Raw genomic sequence first — 18,428 nt, 5'->3', positions numbered from 1 at the left:
TTGAGGACCTGAACTTTTGAGGCTTTATTCATCTGTAAGCCTTAATCATCATCAAAATGACCAGAAATAAATAGTTGTAACATATCTCTCTGTCTGAAATGAATCTTTTGTACAATTCATGATCACATCAGCCTCACAATTTTATGTTGGACATCATCAAATGAGAGCAGTCGACTCGAGAAACATCTTCCACAATTCTAAACAACTGTTGTAAGTTGCGAAAACATCAATTATCAAGTAATTTAGTGACACTAGACATTATGCTAAGAATATTAAAAAAAAAAATACATTTGTTGTCAAAAATGGAGCTTTCTTGTCGGCAGCTCTTTGGGTCTGATCCTGTGACAAGACAATCCAACACTGGATTTCAAATGCATCGGCACTCTGTGGAGAGTTTTGTCCGGACACATCACCTACTGCCCGGTCGAGGCTGCAAATCAGATCCCGGATCAGCAGATCAGCAGCATTTGCCGCTGATTTCAAGCTGCGAGACAAACAAACGGAGCTTCGCGATCTGGACCAGTAGGTGTCAGTCTGACTTTGGAGATTTCTACCTTTTTTTTTTTTTCTGAAGAAGACACTTGCATAGTGGACACCCCCCTTGTATATTCTCATTTAGAAAATGATGTGATCTCCCTTGTTATCTATAAAGTTTGAGATATTTTCTTTACACTAAAGCTGCTCCTCTTGATGAGTTAAAATCCTGGGATCTTATTTAAAGAAAACTTGACTTGTTTGCTCTTTTTGATGCCATATATCCGGATTCTGTTTATTATTATTATTACTATTTGACTCCCTGATGGCTCCTATTGATGGCTATTTTAGAGTCACTGCTGCATCCTGCTTCTGTGCATCAGCATCAGGTCGGTAAACCACAGTCCAATCTTCCACTTTCCCCCCTCCCCCCATTTACTTTTATATGCACACCTGAGTCAGAGGACAGCCCGCAGACTCTGTGCACAATGATTCCACTCAATCTTAATCTTAATTACAGCAGGGCGGAGACATTGACATTTTTCTTGGAGTCGCAGGAATTACGAACTATTCTCGTTCAGTCTGCGCCCTGTGTAAACAGTGTGATTGTAGGTTACAGAGCGTAAACGCAGAAAATGCCAGTGGAAGAGTTCCAAATTTGGCGACTCTCGCTCTCTCCCTCTTGTTCTTCCCTCTTTTGCGCGTTTTTTTTTTTTTTTTCCTGTAAGCACTTTTCCAACATCTCTGGGCCATTTTTTTTTTATCAAGAGGAGGAGCGAGGACGAGGATGGGTGTAAGGGGCGTGTTTTAGTATATAATAGTTCTCCCGGAGAAGTTTTGCCTGTCGCCTGGTCTTTGGGACAGCCTCTCACACATCATCTCTATTATAGCCAAACCAACTGGGAAACTAACTCACCTGCAATATCGCCTACCAAAATAACTCCCCGCGACTTTGACTACTCTGATGCCATCTGACATGGAAACCCAGCAAAGATCCGGACACCACTCACTTTGCCACACCTGCCGGAGAACGGAGAGCTGCAGGATGAAGGTAACTGGAGCACAAATAGTTTCAGATCACCCCCCCCCCCCCCAGTTTGAGCTGTGATAGGGCTCAGGCTGTGGGAAGAGTGGATTTGTTGCGGATGGTGGGGTAGTTAGGGGAGGCACATAGATGCTTGATGGCATCAGTTTTCTGCATTTTGAACAAGCGGGATTTCTTGATTTGCATGCAGCAAGAGAAAGTTCAGGATGCACAAACTACAAAGAGAGCATGGGTTTTTAATGCCACGACAAAAAAAAAAAAAAAAAAAAAAAGACAAGAAACGAAAGCTTTGGTTTTAATCTCCCCTGACCTGGATGGTGCGCCGTTCGCCGGACACGGGCGCAAGAACAGCTGGTCGCCTTGCCAGCAGACAGGGGGCGGTAGGTCTGAGGGTCATTGAGCTCACTCCGGGGTGAGCAAGGGGAAATTATATGCTGAGTCTGTATTTTTGGGGTAGTTAACTATCGAGCAGCCGGCCTTGCAACTTTCTGGGATGGAGGTGGAGGAGTGTGTGTGTGTGTGGGGGGGGGGGGGGATTGTGTAAGAGAGTGAAAGCTTAGAGATACTGGCGACATTTTTTTTTTCCTTTAGAATAAGCACTTCTTCCAAGTGCCAAACACATGACAGCGGCTGATAAAAATCGGGTACTTGGTGTTTGAGTGTGCTTATTTGGTTTCATTTGACTCGCAGAGCAGACTTTTTTTTTTTCCTCCACGAGTTACTAGGTCAGTGCGTAAAACAGCTTTTAAGACTTTAATCTCTTACATTACAAAACAAAACATCTGGCTATGATTTTAGTTTTCATAAAATGTTTATTATTATTAATTATTTATTATTATTATTATTATTATTATTATTATTATTATTATTATTATTATTATTATTATCACAATAACGGATCACAAATCTTACAGTTGTCCACATCTTACGTCTTTATGCTTTAATGCGTGTGTGTGTGTTTGTGTGTGTGTGTGTTTTTTTCGTCCCTGCAGGTCAAGAAGATGTGCTCGACCAGCCGTGCGTTGCTCTTTGCGCTGGCTCTCACGCTCTACGTTGTGGAAATGGCCTCGGCAGAGACGTTGTGTGGGGGAGAGCTGGTGGATGCGCTGCAGTTTGTCTGCGAAGACAGAGGCTTCTATTTCAGTAGGTTCTTTTTTTTCCTTTCCTTTTCTTTAGAGCTGTGCAAGTTCCTCCAAAAACGGCCGGCGCAAATGTTGGTTTGCCGACTTTTTTTTTTTTTTTTTTTTTTAATTCCCCCCTCTCTCGCCCCTTTCCTACTCTCTCTGTTGTTTCACATCTGTTTGGATAGCTGAGACTGTCTGTGGCTGCGTGGTATGCGTGTTTGCTATTTTTCTTTCTCACGCACTGACGCCCATGCAACACACACACACACACACACACACACACACACACACACACGCACACACACACACGCAAGTACGTGCGCGCAAACAGCGTCAGAGAGAGAGAGGGAGAGAGGAAGAGAGAGAGAGAGAGAGAGAGAGAGAGAGAGATTGCAGCCAGCTGTGCCTCTAGGTCTGCTCTGCTGAGTCTGCTCGTACAGCCCGCACCTCTCATTGCATATGAAAGGGCCGGGCGGGCGAGCTGCGGAGGAACATACACGACCCCGGCGACACAATGCGCTGCTTGTTTATCAGTAAAGTAATAGCACCCCAAGAGGCATTACCAGTCACCTCAGCACCACTATTCCCAGGCCAGGAGACCACACTGATGAGCTGCTAGGAGAGGAAAAAATGGAGAGACACACAGAAAGAGAGAGAGAGAGAGAGAGAGAGAGAGAGAGAGAGAGATTGTTAATGCCAGAGTAGAGAAAAGATCATCAACGTGATTTTATCATTTCTGATTGTTGCTTCCATTGTATTGATGGTGGGGCTGGCTGAATGGCTTTATGAGGAGCATTGCCATTCATCCTCACCAGGATAAGCTTCTGTTTGCTCTGTGGCCAATGCATGTGATGCACATAAGTTCACCTGGAACATTAATTTAGGCATGGAATGTTAACATTTGCCACATGATTGGTTTTTAGTCCTACTCCCGCTAAAATAATAAAAAAATACATATGTATATTTACAATTGCAGTTATAATAAAGTTATTTGTTGGCTGTTGCCAAAGTTTGGCTGGGATTTTTCACAGGGCGTGAATCAGAGTGTAGGGTCTTCATATTCCCTTTTAGAAATCAAAGTAAACAGCAAAAAAAAGAGCCTATAAAGACCCTCTGACACAAAAAGCGGTTGTTGTAATTTGATTCAAATAATACACTAGTTGTTGATGTTATTTGCATTGTATTATACTTCTGTTTCACTGGCTGACTGTTTAACCTTGCATACTAAATCTTATATTTGGGATCACAAATCTCTTCTACTGATTAGTTGCGTATCAGAAGCTGGAAAGCTTAGGGACCAGTCAAATGTAAAACTTTATTATTCTTATGGGCTTAATGCATACAATAAATCAATGATGGCATTCATGTGCATATTTTGCCCTGAGGGGAGGAACACAAGTACAACAAGCTCATAAAGGCAGGTTGTTTAGTCAGGCTGTCTGCTCAGGTATCCAGCCTGCAGTGTGCTGGTTAACATGCCCACTGCAGTTCCAAAATGGCATCCACTCTGTGTGAAATGGTACATATTTCCAAACATCAACATTTGACATTGATTTAAGCAAGCTGACCATCAGTGTGCAGCTGTAAACAGTGTTCTGACAGAGAGCTTCGGTAGTGTTCAGACTGGCTCAGTTCAAACCTGAAGCTTACTTTGATAATGATAAACAGTCCAGCCATGCCAAACTGTGCAGACTCTCATTTTGCCTTTGGACAAATGAGCAGAGTCTTGAGTTTATCCCAAAACTTTACTCAATCATTCCTCTTTCTCCCTGGATGACCTGCTCTTCCTGTAATCAAATCGAGCTGTCCTTCTTGTGAGATGTCTCCAGCTCAGTGAGGGCTGCCAGGCTTCAGACAAGGCCTTTATTGATCATGTGTAATGTTACCTTGTGCAACCCCCTCACCTTTGCCAACTAGTTGCTTCTTCTTCTGTTGTGTTTTTGCCATTCTTGCTTTCTGTTTATCCCCATTCATTGACAATTTGACAAAACAGAAGTAAAATATTTGATTATTCTAAAGTATTTTTTTTTTTTTTAGCAACGTCTCTGATTTCGGGTTCCTTTGAACATGGTGTTTACTTGAAACACTCATTTTGGGATGACCAGATATGCTTAATCAGATTATCCCTTCCAACCAAAAATATTTGTTGCTGTTCATCGCAGATTTCCTGTTATCCTCTTTTCTCCAAGGTCTGCTACAATTGTTGAAGTAATCCTGCAAAAACAACCTCAATTCGTTACCGGAGGCCATGTGTGTGTGTGTGTGTGTGTGTATGTGTGTGTGTGTTTTTTTCAGGCCTCAACCTTACATTCCTGCTTTGTTTCTCCTCAGGTAGGCCAAACAGCAGGAATAACAATCATCGGCGCCCCCAGAACCGTGGGATTGTAGAGGAGTGTTGTTTCCGTAGCTGTGACCTCAACCTGCTGGAGCAATACTGTGCCAAACCAGCGAAGTCCGAGAGGGACGTGTCGTCCTCCTCTATGCAGGGCATGCCCGCGCTAAAGCAGGTGGGTCCAGAAGCAGCAACAACAAAAACACAAAGGCTTGTCCAGGTCTCTTATCTGCCCTTCCATCTCACCTGAAACACAGAGTGCAGACTGAAATCTACACAAAAACAGGTTTATCTTGTTAAGTTCTCATTGCTAAGCAGTTGCAAAGTGCTGACCATTGTGGAAAACATTAGCACAGTCACAGTACATTGTATTCTGGAGATCACATCGTCAATAATCTCATGGTTAAGTGCCTGAGTGCTGATGTGGAACAAAAACAGCATGTTATGATTTTCAAAGAACAGCAAGCCGTCTAAAAATATTCCGATCCAAAAACACCTATTATGGCTCGAAGAGCTTTATCGGAATATACTTGAAACGTGGAATAGCTTAAAGACTCGACTCCTGAAAACGTCTCCAAGGCAATCTCAAAATGCTTAGTGCTTAAGATACGCGAAGAAAAAGCATAAATTATGCAGCTTTAAGATGCGAATTCTCTCTTTGACGGGAACCAAAACCAGGCTGCTGGGGAATTAGTTTGGACATGTCTCCAGTTTGTCTCAGTGGGGAGAGTTGATGGGTACAGCCTGCTCCGAGGGCCAGCTGTTCTTGGGGCTATTGAGCAGCTCTGTAGTGAATGGGGAGGGGCGGTAAACACTCTTCAAGTGGCAGGACCAAAACAAGCTATTCACATGAAGCGCTGGCTACTCACGCATAAATCCCAGCTAGCTCAGCTGCCAGGGCTCCCACTTGTCCCAATCTCTGAGTGCTCACAACAACACCTACAACTGTTTGTCAGCATTAGCATGGATGCTCTAAAATGAGCTTCCTTTGTTTGAGTGATAGCACGCAGCTAATATGTATATGAGGGAGAGTGACCGCCTTTCCTTTGTTACCGTATGCTAAAAAGCCCGAGCACTTATTGACAGTTTCTCTCACTTGAGGAAGCCAAAACAAGGGCAGGCTGGAGGCGAGGCGAGGTTGTTTTGACGTTCAGCTCCATAAGAATGACATTTGATTTCCATGTTAGCGGTCCAAACAATGACCGAATGTTTTCGGGTAATAAACAAAGCTTTCCTCCATTGTAACGAGCACTTGAACAGTAATCTTATCTCCGCTAATGAACTGACTTCCTCCTCTCCCTCTTTCCTCCTGCACGCCACAATAGGAAGCCCCCAGGAAGCCGCATGTGACCGTGAAGTATTCCAAATACGAGGTGTGGCAGAGGAAGGCGGCCCAGCGGCTCCGGAGGGGTGTCCCTGCCATCCTGAGGGCCAAAAAGTTTCGGAGGCAGGCGGAAAAGATTAAAGCCAAGGAGCAGGCCATCTTCCACCGGCCCCTGATCAGCCTTCCCAGCAAACTGCCCCCTGTGTTGCACACCATGGACAACTTTGTCAACCACAAGTGAGCCCGCTGCCAGCCCTTTGCACAGACAAGAGTATGAGGGTGACAAAAAAAAAAGACTAGGGGATTATAGCTTTGTCTCTGACGTCATTTCTGTGGCAGTCCTCTTTGACCTCCCCTGCCCTGTCCGGGCCCACCAGTCCCTCCCCCCTGCTCTTGTCCAGTACGTCTTGAACCCCTGGCCCTTTCCTAATGCCCCCCGATGTCCCCCCCCCCCTCCACCTAAACCTCAGCCACCCTCCTCTGGCATACGAACATGTCTTCACAATCTTCCTGCCCCCTCTTCGCTCCCCTCCTCTTTCAGTCACCGATACAAAAGGAACAAACACAAGAGTTGAACAGAACTCTAACAATTCAGCTGAATGCAATTCAGGTGGATCCCCGAGCAAAGAGAGAAAAAAAAAGGCAAGGGGAGGGAGAAGGAAGATGAAAGAGATCTGTGTTTGCGAGTGTCAAGAGGACACCTATCATAATGGTTTCTTTTTTTCTTTTCTTATCCCGGTGGAAGACAACTGAAAGTGAAGAACGACTTGCATGAAAGAATCCATTCCACATCATTTTTTTTCCTGAGGCAAAAGAAAACCTCTCTTAGTTCTTTTTTTTCTCTATTAGTTTGCACCTCTACCTATAAAGGGACTTCCACACTGTAAGGAATTATTTTGCAAAATTAGATTCCTGTTCCAGCACCTTTTTTGATCACAAACAAAAAGCAGAAAAGAGTCTGCAGAATTGCACATTGCCACGGATTACGTCAAAGTAAAGAAAAAAAAAAGGCACTATTTTTTTATGAACAATGAACGTGTAGCTTAAAAAATAAATGTCATGGTGCTAGCTTTGGGAATGGACTCAAAGAAGAGGTTGAAAGCATGTTTTTGTTTTCCTTTTTTTTGAATGAATATTAAACTTTCCGTTTTAAGGAAAGTGTGACTTTAAAATAAAGAGAGGAAAATAAAGGATATGGGGGAGCTCCTGGCAGTGGCGCTGTCAAAAACGGGGGGAAGAGTCACTGAGGAAAAAGAAAACAAAAAACGGGCTGTGTTGGCATCTCGGCTCATGGCGAGTTCTAGTGGCTGCTCATTCATTATTAGTTCGCCAGCATTAGCAGCATGGAGAGGTGGCCCCAGACTCGGTCCTTGGTTCTCCTGTCCCTCTGATGCTGCTGGACAACACGGAGCACAACCTTGGACACACGTGGGACACTGTGGACCCTCTGGACTATAGCTGTGAGACAGTACTTCCTGTTTGCCATGCCTCTGCAGACTGCTTCCACAGGAACTGACACGGCATGGACAAAGAACAAAGTGGGATGATAATAATAATGGTTATATTTTATTTTGTCTTTTTTCATATCAATGTCTCATTGAAAAAGAAAAAAAAAAAAAAAGGAAAACCCTGTTCAGTGTCTGGTACCGTGACATTCCTGTTTTTCCAAGTTAGGCATTTTAATTTTTTTTTTTTTTTTTTTTTTTTTTTTTTGTGGTTTGTTTTCATGGTTATTGTTATATCATTTTACAGTTTAAAAGAAAGGCACAAAAATGTTAATTCAAAGGGAAAAAAACAGCAATATTGTCAACTAACATTTTTATTTTATATCAGTAGTATTCACCTGCTTTTGCCTGAAAACAAATACTTGAAAATACAGTATATATATCTATGTATGTATAAATGCATATAAGGATATATATAGATATATATATAGAAATATAATTAGTTTCCAGGGATGTTATTTTCCTTTTAGTCTGAGCTGTATCTTGCATAATGAGCCGCCAAGCTTTTGTGTTTCTTTTTTTTTGTTTTGTTTTTTTTTGTTTGTTGAAATACAAATAAGGGCACTGTATAAAGGCATTATTTATTTTGTTATAAAATATATTTGAAAAAAATTGGTCCAAATAATATACGTAGCACTGATGCTCAACTGACAGATTTATTTTGTATGATCTCTGTTTTTTCCAATTGGAGTTGTAAGGCTTTTTTGTAGATGCTTTGTACCAAAAATAATGTCATTTTCTTTTCTTTTTTTTCCTCATTTTGAAGTAGTTACCATAAATTAATATTTTTTTAACAGCAGCATATAGCGTGGATTGATTAAGGTGTAACGTTTCACAGAAATAGGCACATATACTCTTAAATAGGACGGTCGGCATGGATTTCCAGAAGTGTCAGTGTGGGAGCTTCTCTCCCCCCCCCCAGCCCCCGTTTATTGGTTAATGTTGATTGTAAATCAAGCCCACTATGTTTTTGAAGCCACTTTAGTATTGATGACCAGGTGTAATTAAATGGGAAAGACATCCAATGATCTTGTGAGGACCGTCTTTTTGGTTTAACTTACATGTGACTCAGACGAGTCACTGTATCGATGCCCTGATGTTGTCACGGTGATGAAAGCAACAAACGAGTGTGAACTAGAGGTCACTGTCTGTCAAATAGAAAATCTCTGTCTGTCTGTCTGTCTGTCACTTTCTCCATGGCGTTGGAACGTGTTGGGTTACATTCACTCCTCATAATCCCACTAATGCATCCATTATGCATTCGATGAAGGGCTATCACCCTGAAGCATTTATGATGCATTCAGGCCAAGATGTTGAGTTGCTGCTGTGTTAAAGTAATAATCTCCTTCTCGTTGCTACCCTTGTCCGGTCATGATGCCGCTTTCTTCAAACCACTGACGGGGGCCACGTTAGTAACAAAAAAAAAAAAAAAAAAAAAAAAAAAACACACACAAAAAAAAATAAGTAAACGTCATATATTTGTGCCACGATAGTTTTCACCTCCTCTCCTCGTCTGGGTCAAACGGACCCGCCCTGGAACTGAGACTAAATGGATGCTCGCCATAAAGTACTGTGGCGTAGAGTGGAGAGAACACTTTACGTCTTATTTCTGTTTGAGAGATCTGAGTGTCTGATTATATTTTACTTCAGTTGTGCAACAAAAGCAGGCAGTGCAATTATAATAAATGTTATATTATTATTATTATATTTTATATTTTTCCTGCTAGGACTGCATTCATTCACTATTGTAATGTTCATACAGGCTACTCTAGTGTTGTTATGAATGGCGTGAAAGACAACCACTTCTTCTTTTCGCTGAATATGAAGAGATGACTCGCAGAGCGAAGGCAACATTGTCTGTCGGTAGCTCATTCAAGCCTGTGTATTTTATTGATTTAATCTCTGCACGCTAGATCGTCCGAAATGCACAATTCATGTACTTTCATTTTTAATATCAATAAAAAAAAACATTTTATCAAACATACAGGTGCTGGTCATAAAATTAGAATATTGTGATAAAGTTCATTATTTTCCATAATGTCATGATAAAAATTAAATTGTCATATATTTTAGATTCATTGCACACCAACTGAAATATTTCAGGTCTTTTATTGTTTTAATTTTGATGATTTTGGCAAACAGCTCATGAAAACCCAAAATCCCTGTCTCAAAAAATTAGAATATTATGAAAAGGTTCTCTGAACGAGCAATAAAAATAATCATCTGAATCAACAAAGTAACTCTAAACACCTGAAAAAGATTCCTGAGGCCTTTAAAAACTCCCAGCCTGGTTCATTACTCAAAACCGCAATCATGGGTCAGACTGCTGACCTGACTGCTGTCCAGAAGGCCATCACTGACATCCTCAAGCAAGAGGGTGAGAAACAGAAAGAAATTTCTGAACGAATCGGCTGTTTGCAGAGTGTTATATCAAGGCACCTCAGTGGGAAGTCAGTAGGAAGGAAAAAGTGTGGCAGAAAACGCTACACAACGAGAAGAGGTGACCGGACCCTGAGGAAGATTGTGGAGAAGGGCCGATTCCAGACCAAATTAAATTTTCATCTCCATAAAACTTTTCAGCAGATGGAAGCATGAAGTGCTCCAAAATCTTCTGATAGCTGCTGCATTGATCCTGCCCTTGATAAAACCCAGTGGACCAACACCAGCAGCTGACATGGCACCCAGACCATCACTGACTGTGGGTACTTGACACTGGACTTCTGGCATTTTGGCATTTCCTTCTCCCCAGTCTTCCTCCAGAGTCTGGCACTTTGATTTCCGAATGACATGCAAAGTTTGCTTTCATCCGAAAAAAGTACTTTGGACCACTGAACAACAGTGGTCCAAAGTGCTGCTTCTCTGTAGCCCAGGTCAGGCGCTTCTGCCGCTGTTTCTGGTTCAAAAGTGGCTTGACCTTTGACCTGGGGAATGCGGCACCTGTAGCCCATTTCCTGCACACGCCTGTGCACAGTGGCTCTGGATGTTTCTACTCCAGACTCAGTCCACTGCTTCCCCCAAGGTCTGGAATCGGCCCTTCTCCACAATCTTCCTCAGGGTCCGGTCACCTCTTCTCGTTGTGCAGCGTTTTCTGCCACACTTTTTCCTTCCTACTGACTTCCTACTGAGGTGCCTTGATATAACACTCTGCAAACAGCCGATTCGTTCAGAAATTTCTTTCCGTTTCTCACCCTCTTGCTTGAGGATGTCAGTGATGGCCTTCTGGACAGCAGTCAGGTCAGCAATCTGACCCATGATTGCGGTTTTGAGTAATGAACCAGGCTGGGAGTTTTTAAAGGCCTCAGGAATCTTTTTCAGGTGTTTAGAGTTACTTTGTTGATTCAGATGATTATTTTTATTGCTCGTTCAGAGAACCTTTTCATAATATTCTAATTTTTTGAGACAGGGATTTTGGGTTTTCATGAGCTGTTTGCCAAAATCATCAAAATTAAAACAATAAAAGACCTGAAATATTTCAGTTGGTGTGCAATGAATCTAAAATATATGACAATTTAATTTTTATCATGACATTATGGAAAATAATGAACTTTATCACAATATTCTAATTTTATGACCAGCACCTGTATGTGGGTTTTTTTTTTTTTTGTTGTCATGTTTGATGTGTGTTTTCAGCTTTCAGTTTGTGGTGAGCCTCAGGGGAACTTCTGGGATATTTTTATATCGCTTAAACTTTGAGCAGCGTTCAAATGATTTGTTACATTTTGAGACGTCGCAAAGAATCTCCGGCCGTTTTAAGCTCATCTTTTTTCCTTCCTCTCCCTGTTTTCGTTTGGTCTTCTGCCTGCCTTTCGCAGCTGCTTGTCTGTTCCTGTCTGTCTGTCACTTATTCCTTAAATCAGCACCCACAAAATTTCAAGTAGGATGCCCACAACTCCTCTGTTATCCCTTCTCTGCATGCATCCCCTAAATCGAACCCATTGTTTTTTTGAGTGTCTGACACGCCCGTCCATCCTCTATTGTGTGTCTTTCAGTGCCAGGCAGCTTAGTTTAGCAACTGGTAGTTCTGAAATTATCACATGCATTCTGAAAACAGCACATCTTTTCATTAGTGAATATGGAGCCACACACCCTCTCGTGGGATATCTGTTACTAGGCAGATTTTCAGACATGAAGCATTCGAGGGACCGAGGTTATCTCATGTTTGACACAGTTCACGGGAGCTTTTCATTCTGAGTTTTAGCTTGGCTCGAAAAAGTTTGGACTTAGCACCCAGAAATGCAAGAATCTATTTTTCCTCTGGCCACAAAGTACGTTTTTTTTGTCTTGCAGTGATGAGATGCACATGTGTTCTCGCTGGCAAAGTGGAGAGGCATGTTTGGCTATCGTTGCAGGAGCTCATGTTCTGTGTTTTATGGTCATAAATTGCTCTATTAAATCACCTTTGAGACAGGACAGACGTTGCACGTCCGCACACATCAGGTACATACCAAGCATTTGCATGTGATCGTATAAAAATTTCCATGCGTTTACTCTCTAAGCAAACGAATGCGTTTTTTTTTGTTTTTTTTTCATTCATGTGGTTTGATTGATGAATGAAGTATTGGCGCTGACTGTTTAATAAGTAACTTTCATTGACTGTGTGCTTTAGAGGAAAATAAAAAGGCACATGTTGAATCAACAAGAAACAGAAATATGTTTGCTCAGCTGAAATATATTGAGTTCTGCAAGTACTGATTTTATTTATCTATGCTCAGACAACATAATTCTTTAAAAGTGAAACCAATAGGCGTTTTTTTGTTTTGTTTTGTTTTTTTCCAGGTGAATGTGTGTGTGCGCGTGTGTGTGTGTGTTTTAGCACTCTCACTTTGTAAGGCCCTTTGCTACCTAGTGAGAACCCAGGACTCCGTATGGGGCCCCATATGAAGAAGTGCTGTTTTTGGGTTAGCATGTAGGTTTGGGTTAGGGTCAGGCTTACCCTCTAGAAATGAATGAAAATGAATGGAAGTCAGTAGGATAGGAGATAGAAAGATATAACACGTGTGTGTATTCTGGGAAACCTGCTTCCTGCAGATGCCTAGAGTGACTCTAAATTGAAAAGATATGATCGATTTCCTTTCATGACAGGACACCGCCTTGCATGACATAAATCAACCTGAAACAAGCCAAGCTGTCAGCACCGGTGAAGTTGGTGACGTGTTTCAGTGGCATGGCTTCAAAGAGGTGATTAAAATATAGAGGAGTTATGAATCTAGCAGTTGTGCAAACATCTCAAAGGAACTGGATGTGTGGTATGCATGCAAATAAAAGAAGTGTATTTTTTCTTTTTTGACAAAGTCAAGATACATCTGAGGCCAGGATTGTGAAGTCACCAGAAATGAGTAAACATTAGTAAGAAGCCAAGGGGCATCTCCAGAACGTTCTATGTGAGGTGGCCAGATGGGGCGTGGGGCAATAAAAAGGCTGGGAAAAGCCACGCAGAACAGTGATATGTAATTTTAATTGGTTATTCGTCACTGTGGCAGATCTTAAAATTTAGCTAAATAAATAAAGCTTGCGTCATAATTCTGAAACAACCTAATATTCTGTTTTGAACGCAAATATACTGTCAAATTAGCTGATTTGATATGTTGAAACTAAGCTGCCTTACTCAGGCTCCTTGTTGCTTGTAGAATTGGTTTTAAGGTTCTTAATATGACATTGAAAGCTCTTTATGGACTTGGGCCAATTTACATTATGAACTTTCAGTGTAATTATATTGCATACACTCCAGAACATAACAGTGATTTACTGCCAATTTATAAAATACCCACTACAGTAGCCATATACTATGTAAAAATGGATGTAAATAATTGTAAAGTGATGCTTTGGAAGCTAATTCATTAAACAAAAATTATGGCTCAAGATGATCGTTTTACCTTAGCTTTTAGGAATCATTATTAGTTGCATTACTGTTGTTTTTATGTTTCTAATTCAATCATAAAATTCAACCATGTGTTTATTTTTGGATTTTGCCATGCTCATTGTACTTTGAATGGATTTTTATACTTTTATATTTGGACAAGCTTTGTGACGTTCGTGTAAAGGACTTTGAATTTGAGATTCAAATTTGTAAAAATGTGCTAAACATTTACTTTCTTACACGCTCTTCTTGCCACCCGAAAAATTGTATGCCCATGAAATTAAAAACCCTATAGCCCTTCTATTTTTTTATTTTGTATTTTCTTTTACCTAGAGATGTGATCCTGGCATTATTTAAGTGGGCCAGGACCAGAGTGAAAGACAAAAATGGGGATGCTATAAAGGATTTTTTTTAAAAAAGGAAAACGGGAATAGATAAGAAAAAAAAGAATAAAGAAACGAGTAAATGATCAAAACTTGTCCTTTACTCTCTAAATTTCATGCATAGAAATATTGTGCATCTAGGACTGCCTGACCAGCGACGCCTCCACCTTTAATTTAACTGCTGGAGCTAAATGAGTCGAACAACATGATCTTTTACGTCCATCCCTTTGTGAACTTCGGAGCAGAGTGTAGATGTGGGTGGCACTGCTCCTCCAGGCTTGACATTGGAGACTGCCAAAGAGCACACTGGAGTTAGTTGTGGTTGGCCGGATGCACGGGATGCATGTTAGGCATGGCCAACTATTGAGGCACAGGGTTTGGCAGGTCCGGACCATCGCAGCCCAGCGTGGCCACACAGGCCAATTAAGATAGCCCTCCTCTGCTCCTTTCTTCTCCTCTCCCCCTCTGTCTCTCTATCTCTCACTTCCCTCTCTTTATCTATTACTTTGTCTCTTGTGCGCTCCCTCTCTCAATCGCTCAGTCCTCACAAAGCATGGTTGCACATTCCTCCTTTGCCCACTTTTCCTCTCTAATTGCTGTGGACTGAAAAGAGGATGGAGGGAAGGCAATGAGATTGAGAGAATGAGACAGTGAGAGAGAGAATTAGGAGAAAAAGGGGTCATACCGCAGCACCTCAATTGCCAGAACAAACTGTACTGGCTCCCTGTGATAGTCAAGTGCATTCACGGTGTGTAAAAGCGTAAGCATTCAGTGTTCCCTGTTTTAGGTAATTAATCAGAAACACAACCATATGGATGCTTTCAACTCCAAGAGTTTATAATGTGAAACATAAATCTGTCGACATCTTTGCATGGGCTCCGAGGTGATTGCTGCAGAGACTGAGCATAAAGAGCGAATTGTGTTTCTTCAGCGCCCCACAAAACTATCTAATTGTCAATTTCTAATCAGCCAGGAGTTGCGAAAAGGGTTTTGTAATTACATAACCTCAGGTTCTGACATATTAACAGGATGATGGAAATCTTAGTGGATTTTGAGCAGATTAAAACACCAAGGAAAGAAGAGGAAAAATGCCAAGAGGTATTGAAAGAGGCTTTAGGGTCTCTTTGCGATTTTCAGTATTCTTGTTGTCCTGTTCATTAAGGCTCTAATACTGTAATCCAGCTATAAAGATAATTTTGGATAAAAAAAAAATAATCTTTGACATTAAAAATGTTATGTTTGCCTGGGTTCGGAGGTGATTGTTTCATGGGTGAAACAAAAAGGAAAAATACATTTCTGGGCAAACCAAACAACTGCACAATGCCAGTGTTTGTTTTATTTTTTAGTTCCAAAAAAAGCATAAGAAGAATTCATGTATCCCACTCACGCACTAAACATAGAAAGCCTCAAATGCTGCATTTGTAAAGTTTTGCAATTCTGAGGCTTTCGGTGTTTTTTTTTTTTTTTTCAACAAACACTGAAAGGTCAGAGACATGGCAGAGCAATGTGGATGTCGCTGAAACGTGATGTTCTGGAGGGTCAAAACATGGAATATGGGGCGGTTTTCGCCGTACAACAACAGCAACAACAAAAACATAACAATCAGGGAAGTGGTTTCTAGTGGTGTGGTGACTGTGTGACTGCAGGACAATTTCCTCCAGCCAAAAAACTAGGGGTTAACTTCATGCTCAGATGTTTTCTGTGTGGCACAATCTATGTTTGGTTGATACTTACTTTCAATGTCCAAAAGTTACCTTCTGTGACCTCAATTTGGTAATTTAACAAGTCCGGAATGTCAGTGCAAACATAAAAGTCAGCATTTTTGTCACATTATAACCACAAACATCAATGTATCCATGTTTCAGGAAAACACAAAGTAACATTTAAATGTTAAGTGGGGGTTGGGGGGAATCCTACATGGGTTTCAATGTTTTCGATGACAATAACAAAAAAACCCAAAAAAACAGCATGCTGATTCCCTGAATGTAATTTTCACTGTAATTTCAGCTGCAACCCTTTAGGAGTATAGAGCAGCTTTGCACATCTAGAGGCTGAAATGTCTGTGTCTTCCTCTCAAGTTCAGTCAGGTTGTAAAAACAATCTGCTTATGAACTAAAGTTTTCAAGTCTTTTCGCAGATTCTCAGGTGGATTTAGGTCTGGACATTGACTTGTGAATTTCAACAAAGGGGAATTTATCAATCTAAACCAGGCATGTCCAGCTCTGTAACTCAAGAACTCTATAGGTTTTAGATGCCCCCTTTTCTTCAACACAGCTTATTTAAATTGCTAATTGACTCTCTTACCATGTTGCCATGCTCTATAGAGGCCTGTTAGCAAGCAGTTTGGTTCTAATGTGTCAAGTGATTATCATATAAAACATGCAGGCCACCAACCCTTAGACTGACATAAACCAATCTCTTGTAGCAGACTGACTTTAGGTTTAGGCACAAAATCCTGAATCTGCAAGATGATCCTCAGATTCAGTTACAAGCCTTTTCCAGCTGAAAACACGTTTTCTCTGAAGACTTAAGTTCCTGCTCCCCCCCTCACCCCGTTACCAGCCTTACCACAGCATAATACTTCCACCATTGTGTTTCCCGGTGGAGACATTGTTTTCAGTCACATGTGCTGTGTAAGTTTTTCTCCCTCCACATGGTGTTTTAATGTAGATCAAAAAGGTTTTTTTTTTTTTTTATCAACCTGCTGTTGATAAAACACCTGCTGTTGATTTATTCCCCACTTAACTTGTGGTAAACTGTGAATGTAAATTATTGTGGTTTTCATTTGAAAATGGCTGACTTTTAATCACACTTCCATAAAGTCTGATTATTGATATTTGTGGATATATCCAGATCTATAAAGGGCATATTGTCTGCTTCTTTCAACAGCCATTACTGCCATAATGTTTTTCTTTTACGATTATGGATTGAACGGAGGCTTCCGTAGTCCAATCCTCTTTAGGACATTTGCTGATCTGTCCAGTAGCTTTTTGTTCTCTATAGTTCTTTGACAAACTTGTGTAACCTTCACAGAACAGTTGCATTTATAGAAAGATTAACTTGCGCACAGATTGACGTCAATCCATCTGTTTGTATTTTATTAAAAGCTAAATATTGCTTTTAATTAAACTTAGTTAAAGGTCAGCGTTTTGTAACATCTAAGTGTTCGTTACATTAGCATTACCCAGATGACTCCTTACTTCACTCTTTCGGGGAATTTATCATTGCTTCATGCCAGTGTCGCCGTGCAGAGGTCACTGAGGCACTACATGAGGCCCAAACAGACATGCTGAGCACCGACCCGCTATCCTCATAACCACCGTAAAACTGAAGCAGAAAAACGTATTCACTCGATTTAACAATAACAATGAAGCGTGAAGAATTTAATCTTTAAAACGCGAAGACAGACAATGAGTGATGCTGGCACTTGTCGTGCCAGTGGAGACATAATAAAGCAGGCTTCACAATCACCAGGGACACTCCCCTCAATGTTTGAACAACATATAATTACAGATCAGGAAAGGAGAGCCCATTCTGAGGGGAAAATAGCAATCTCTGTTAATTACAAGGCAGCCTATGATCCATACCTCTCCCTCACTTCAAAACCCTGTGCTGCATGAGTGAGCTGGGTTAGCTGGCAATAATGTTTCTGTTCAGGTAGATGTGAAGAGCTCAGAGGGTGGCAACAATGCCATGTGTAATAACACACAAATCGCCAAATAATAAAATAAATAATTTTGGCTCCTAAAAATGTCTGTTAAACTAAAATCTACAGCGCTGGAAAGCAAATGTGCCCCTTTGCATATGCCTTTTGTTGTGCTTAAATGTTTCAAATTGTTTAATTTGCGACTACAGATAAACACTTGAGTTTCTCTTGCTGGGATATTAGTATTTTAATCCTGGAAATGTTCTTTGTTTGCTAGAAGGCTGACTTTATGACTGTCTTTATGTGGCTCTGAATATTCAGGTGTGAATCCATCACTACACTTCAGTTTTTGGCCTGATTGCTAGTTTCTAGTTGTAATAGCTGAAGTTGTGTGTTGACGTCTAGATTGTTCCTGTAATGTAGAGGTGTGTTTCATCAGCATAGGTGTCATAGCTAATCTTGCTTTCTCCTATAACCTGAGCTAGAGGGAGCATACAAATATTGAATAGCAATAGCAACATAAGGAAAGCCTTTGATTTCTCTTTGGCCCGCAAGAATTTCTTTTTATCTTTTAACTCCTAATTTCTTTCTTTTTTTTCTAAATCATGAACAGTGACCTCTTTACTCAGACCCAGAGATGGGTCTATTAGACCCTAAACTGTGCACGGTCCGGCAGGGTCACAGTGACCCTGCATGCGCTCTTATGAGGTTTTTTGTGTGTGTGTGTGTGTGTGTGTG

General features: G+C 41.1%; 1 protein-coding gene across 2 annotated transcripts; it reads left to right on the top strand.

Moving 5' to 3' along the window:
• The first annotated feature begins 158 nt into the window (after positions 1-158).
• On the top strand, positions 159-9,788 carry igf2b (insulin-like growth factor 2b). Of its 2 annotated transcripts, none has more exons than XM_088006357.1 (4): positions 159-2,244; positions 2,512-2,666; positions 4,979-5,150; positions 6,301-9,788. In XM_088006357.1, exons 2-4 carry the CDS (start codon positions 2,521-2,523, stop codon positions 6,538-6,540), a joined length of 558 nt encoding a protein of 185 aa, XP_087862483.1. In that variant the 5' UTR covers positions 159-2,244; positions 2,512-2,520; the 3' UTR covers positions 6,541-9,788. The 2 variants fall into 2 exon arrangements, with proteins under 2 accessions (XP_087862483.1, XP_087862482.1); XM_088006356.1 differs by having other exon boundaries at positions 170-1,525.
• Positions 9,789-18,428: the final 8,640 nt, after the last annotated feature.

The sequence above is a fragment of the Poecilia mexicana genome, unplaced genomic scaffold (assembly GCF_051168715.1).
Source record: "Poecilia mexicana isolate PSO_F unplaced genomic scaffold, ASM5116871v1 scaffold_6, whole genome shotgun sequence".
NCBI classification, from domain to species: Eukaryota; Metazoa; Chordata; class Actinopteri; order Cyprinodontiformes; family Poeciliidae; genus Poecilia; species Poecilia mexicana.
This window is presented reverse-complemented; position numbering and strand designations above follow the sequence as displayed.

What these genes read in the sequence shown, in the direction of transcription:
- igf2b (XM_088006356.1), top strand. Translation starts at nt 1,439, where the DNA reads ATGCCATCTGACATGGAAACCCAGCAAAGATCCGGACACCACTCACTT. An exon ending in CGGAGAGCTGCAGGATGAAG is followed by an intron (nt 1,526 to 2,511) that starts GTAACTGGAGCA and finishes TCGTCCCTGCAG; the next exon opens with GTCAAGAAGATGTGCTCGAC. An exon ending in AGAGGCTTCTATTTCAGTAG is followed by an intron (nt 2,667 to 4,978) that starts GTTCTTTTTTTT and finishes CTCCTCAGGTAG; the next exon opens with GCCAAACAGCAGGAATAACA.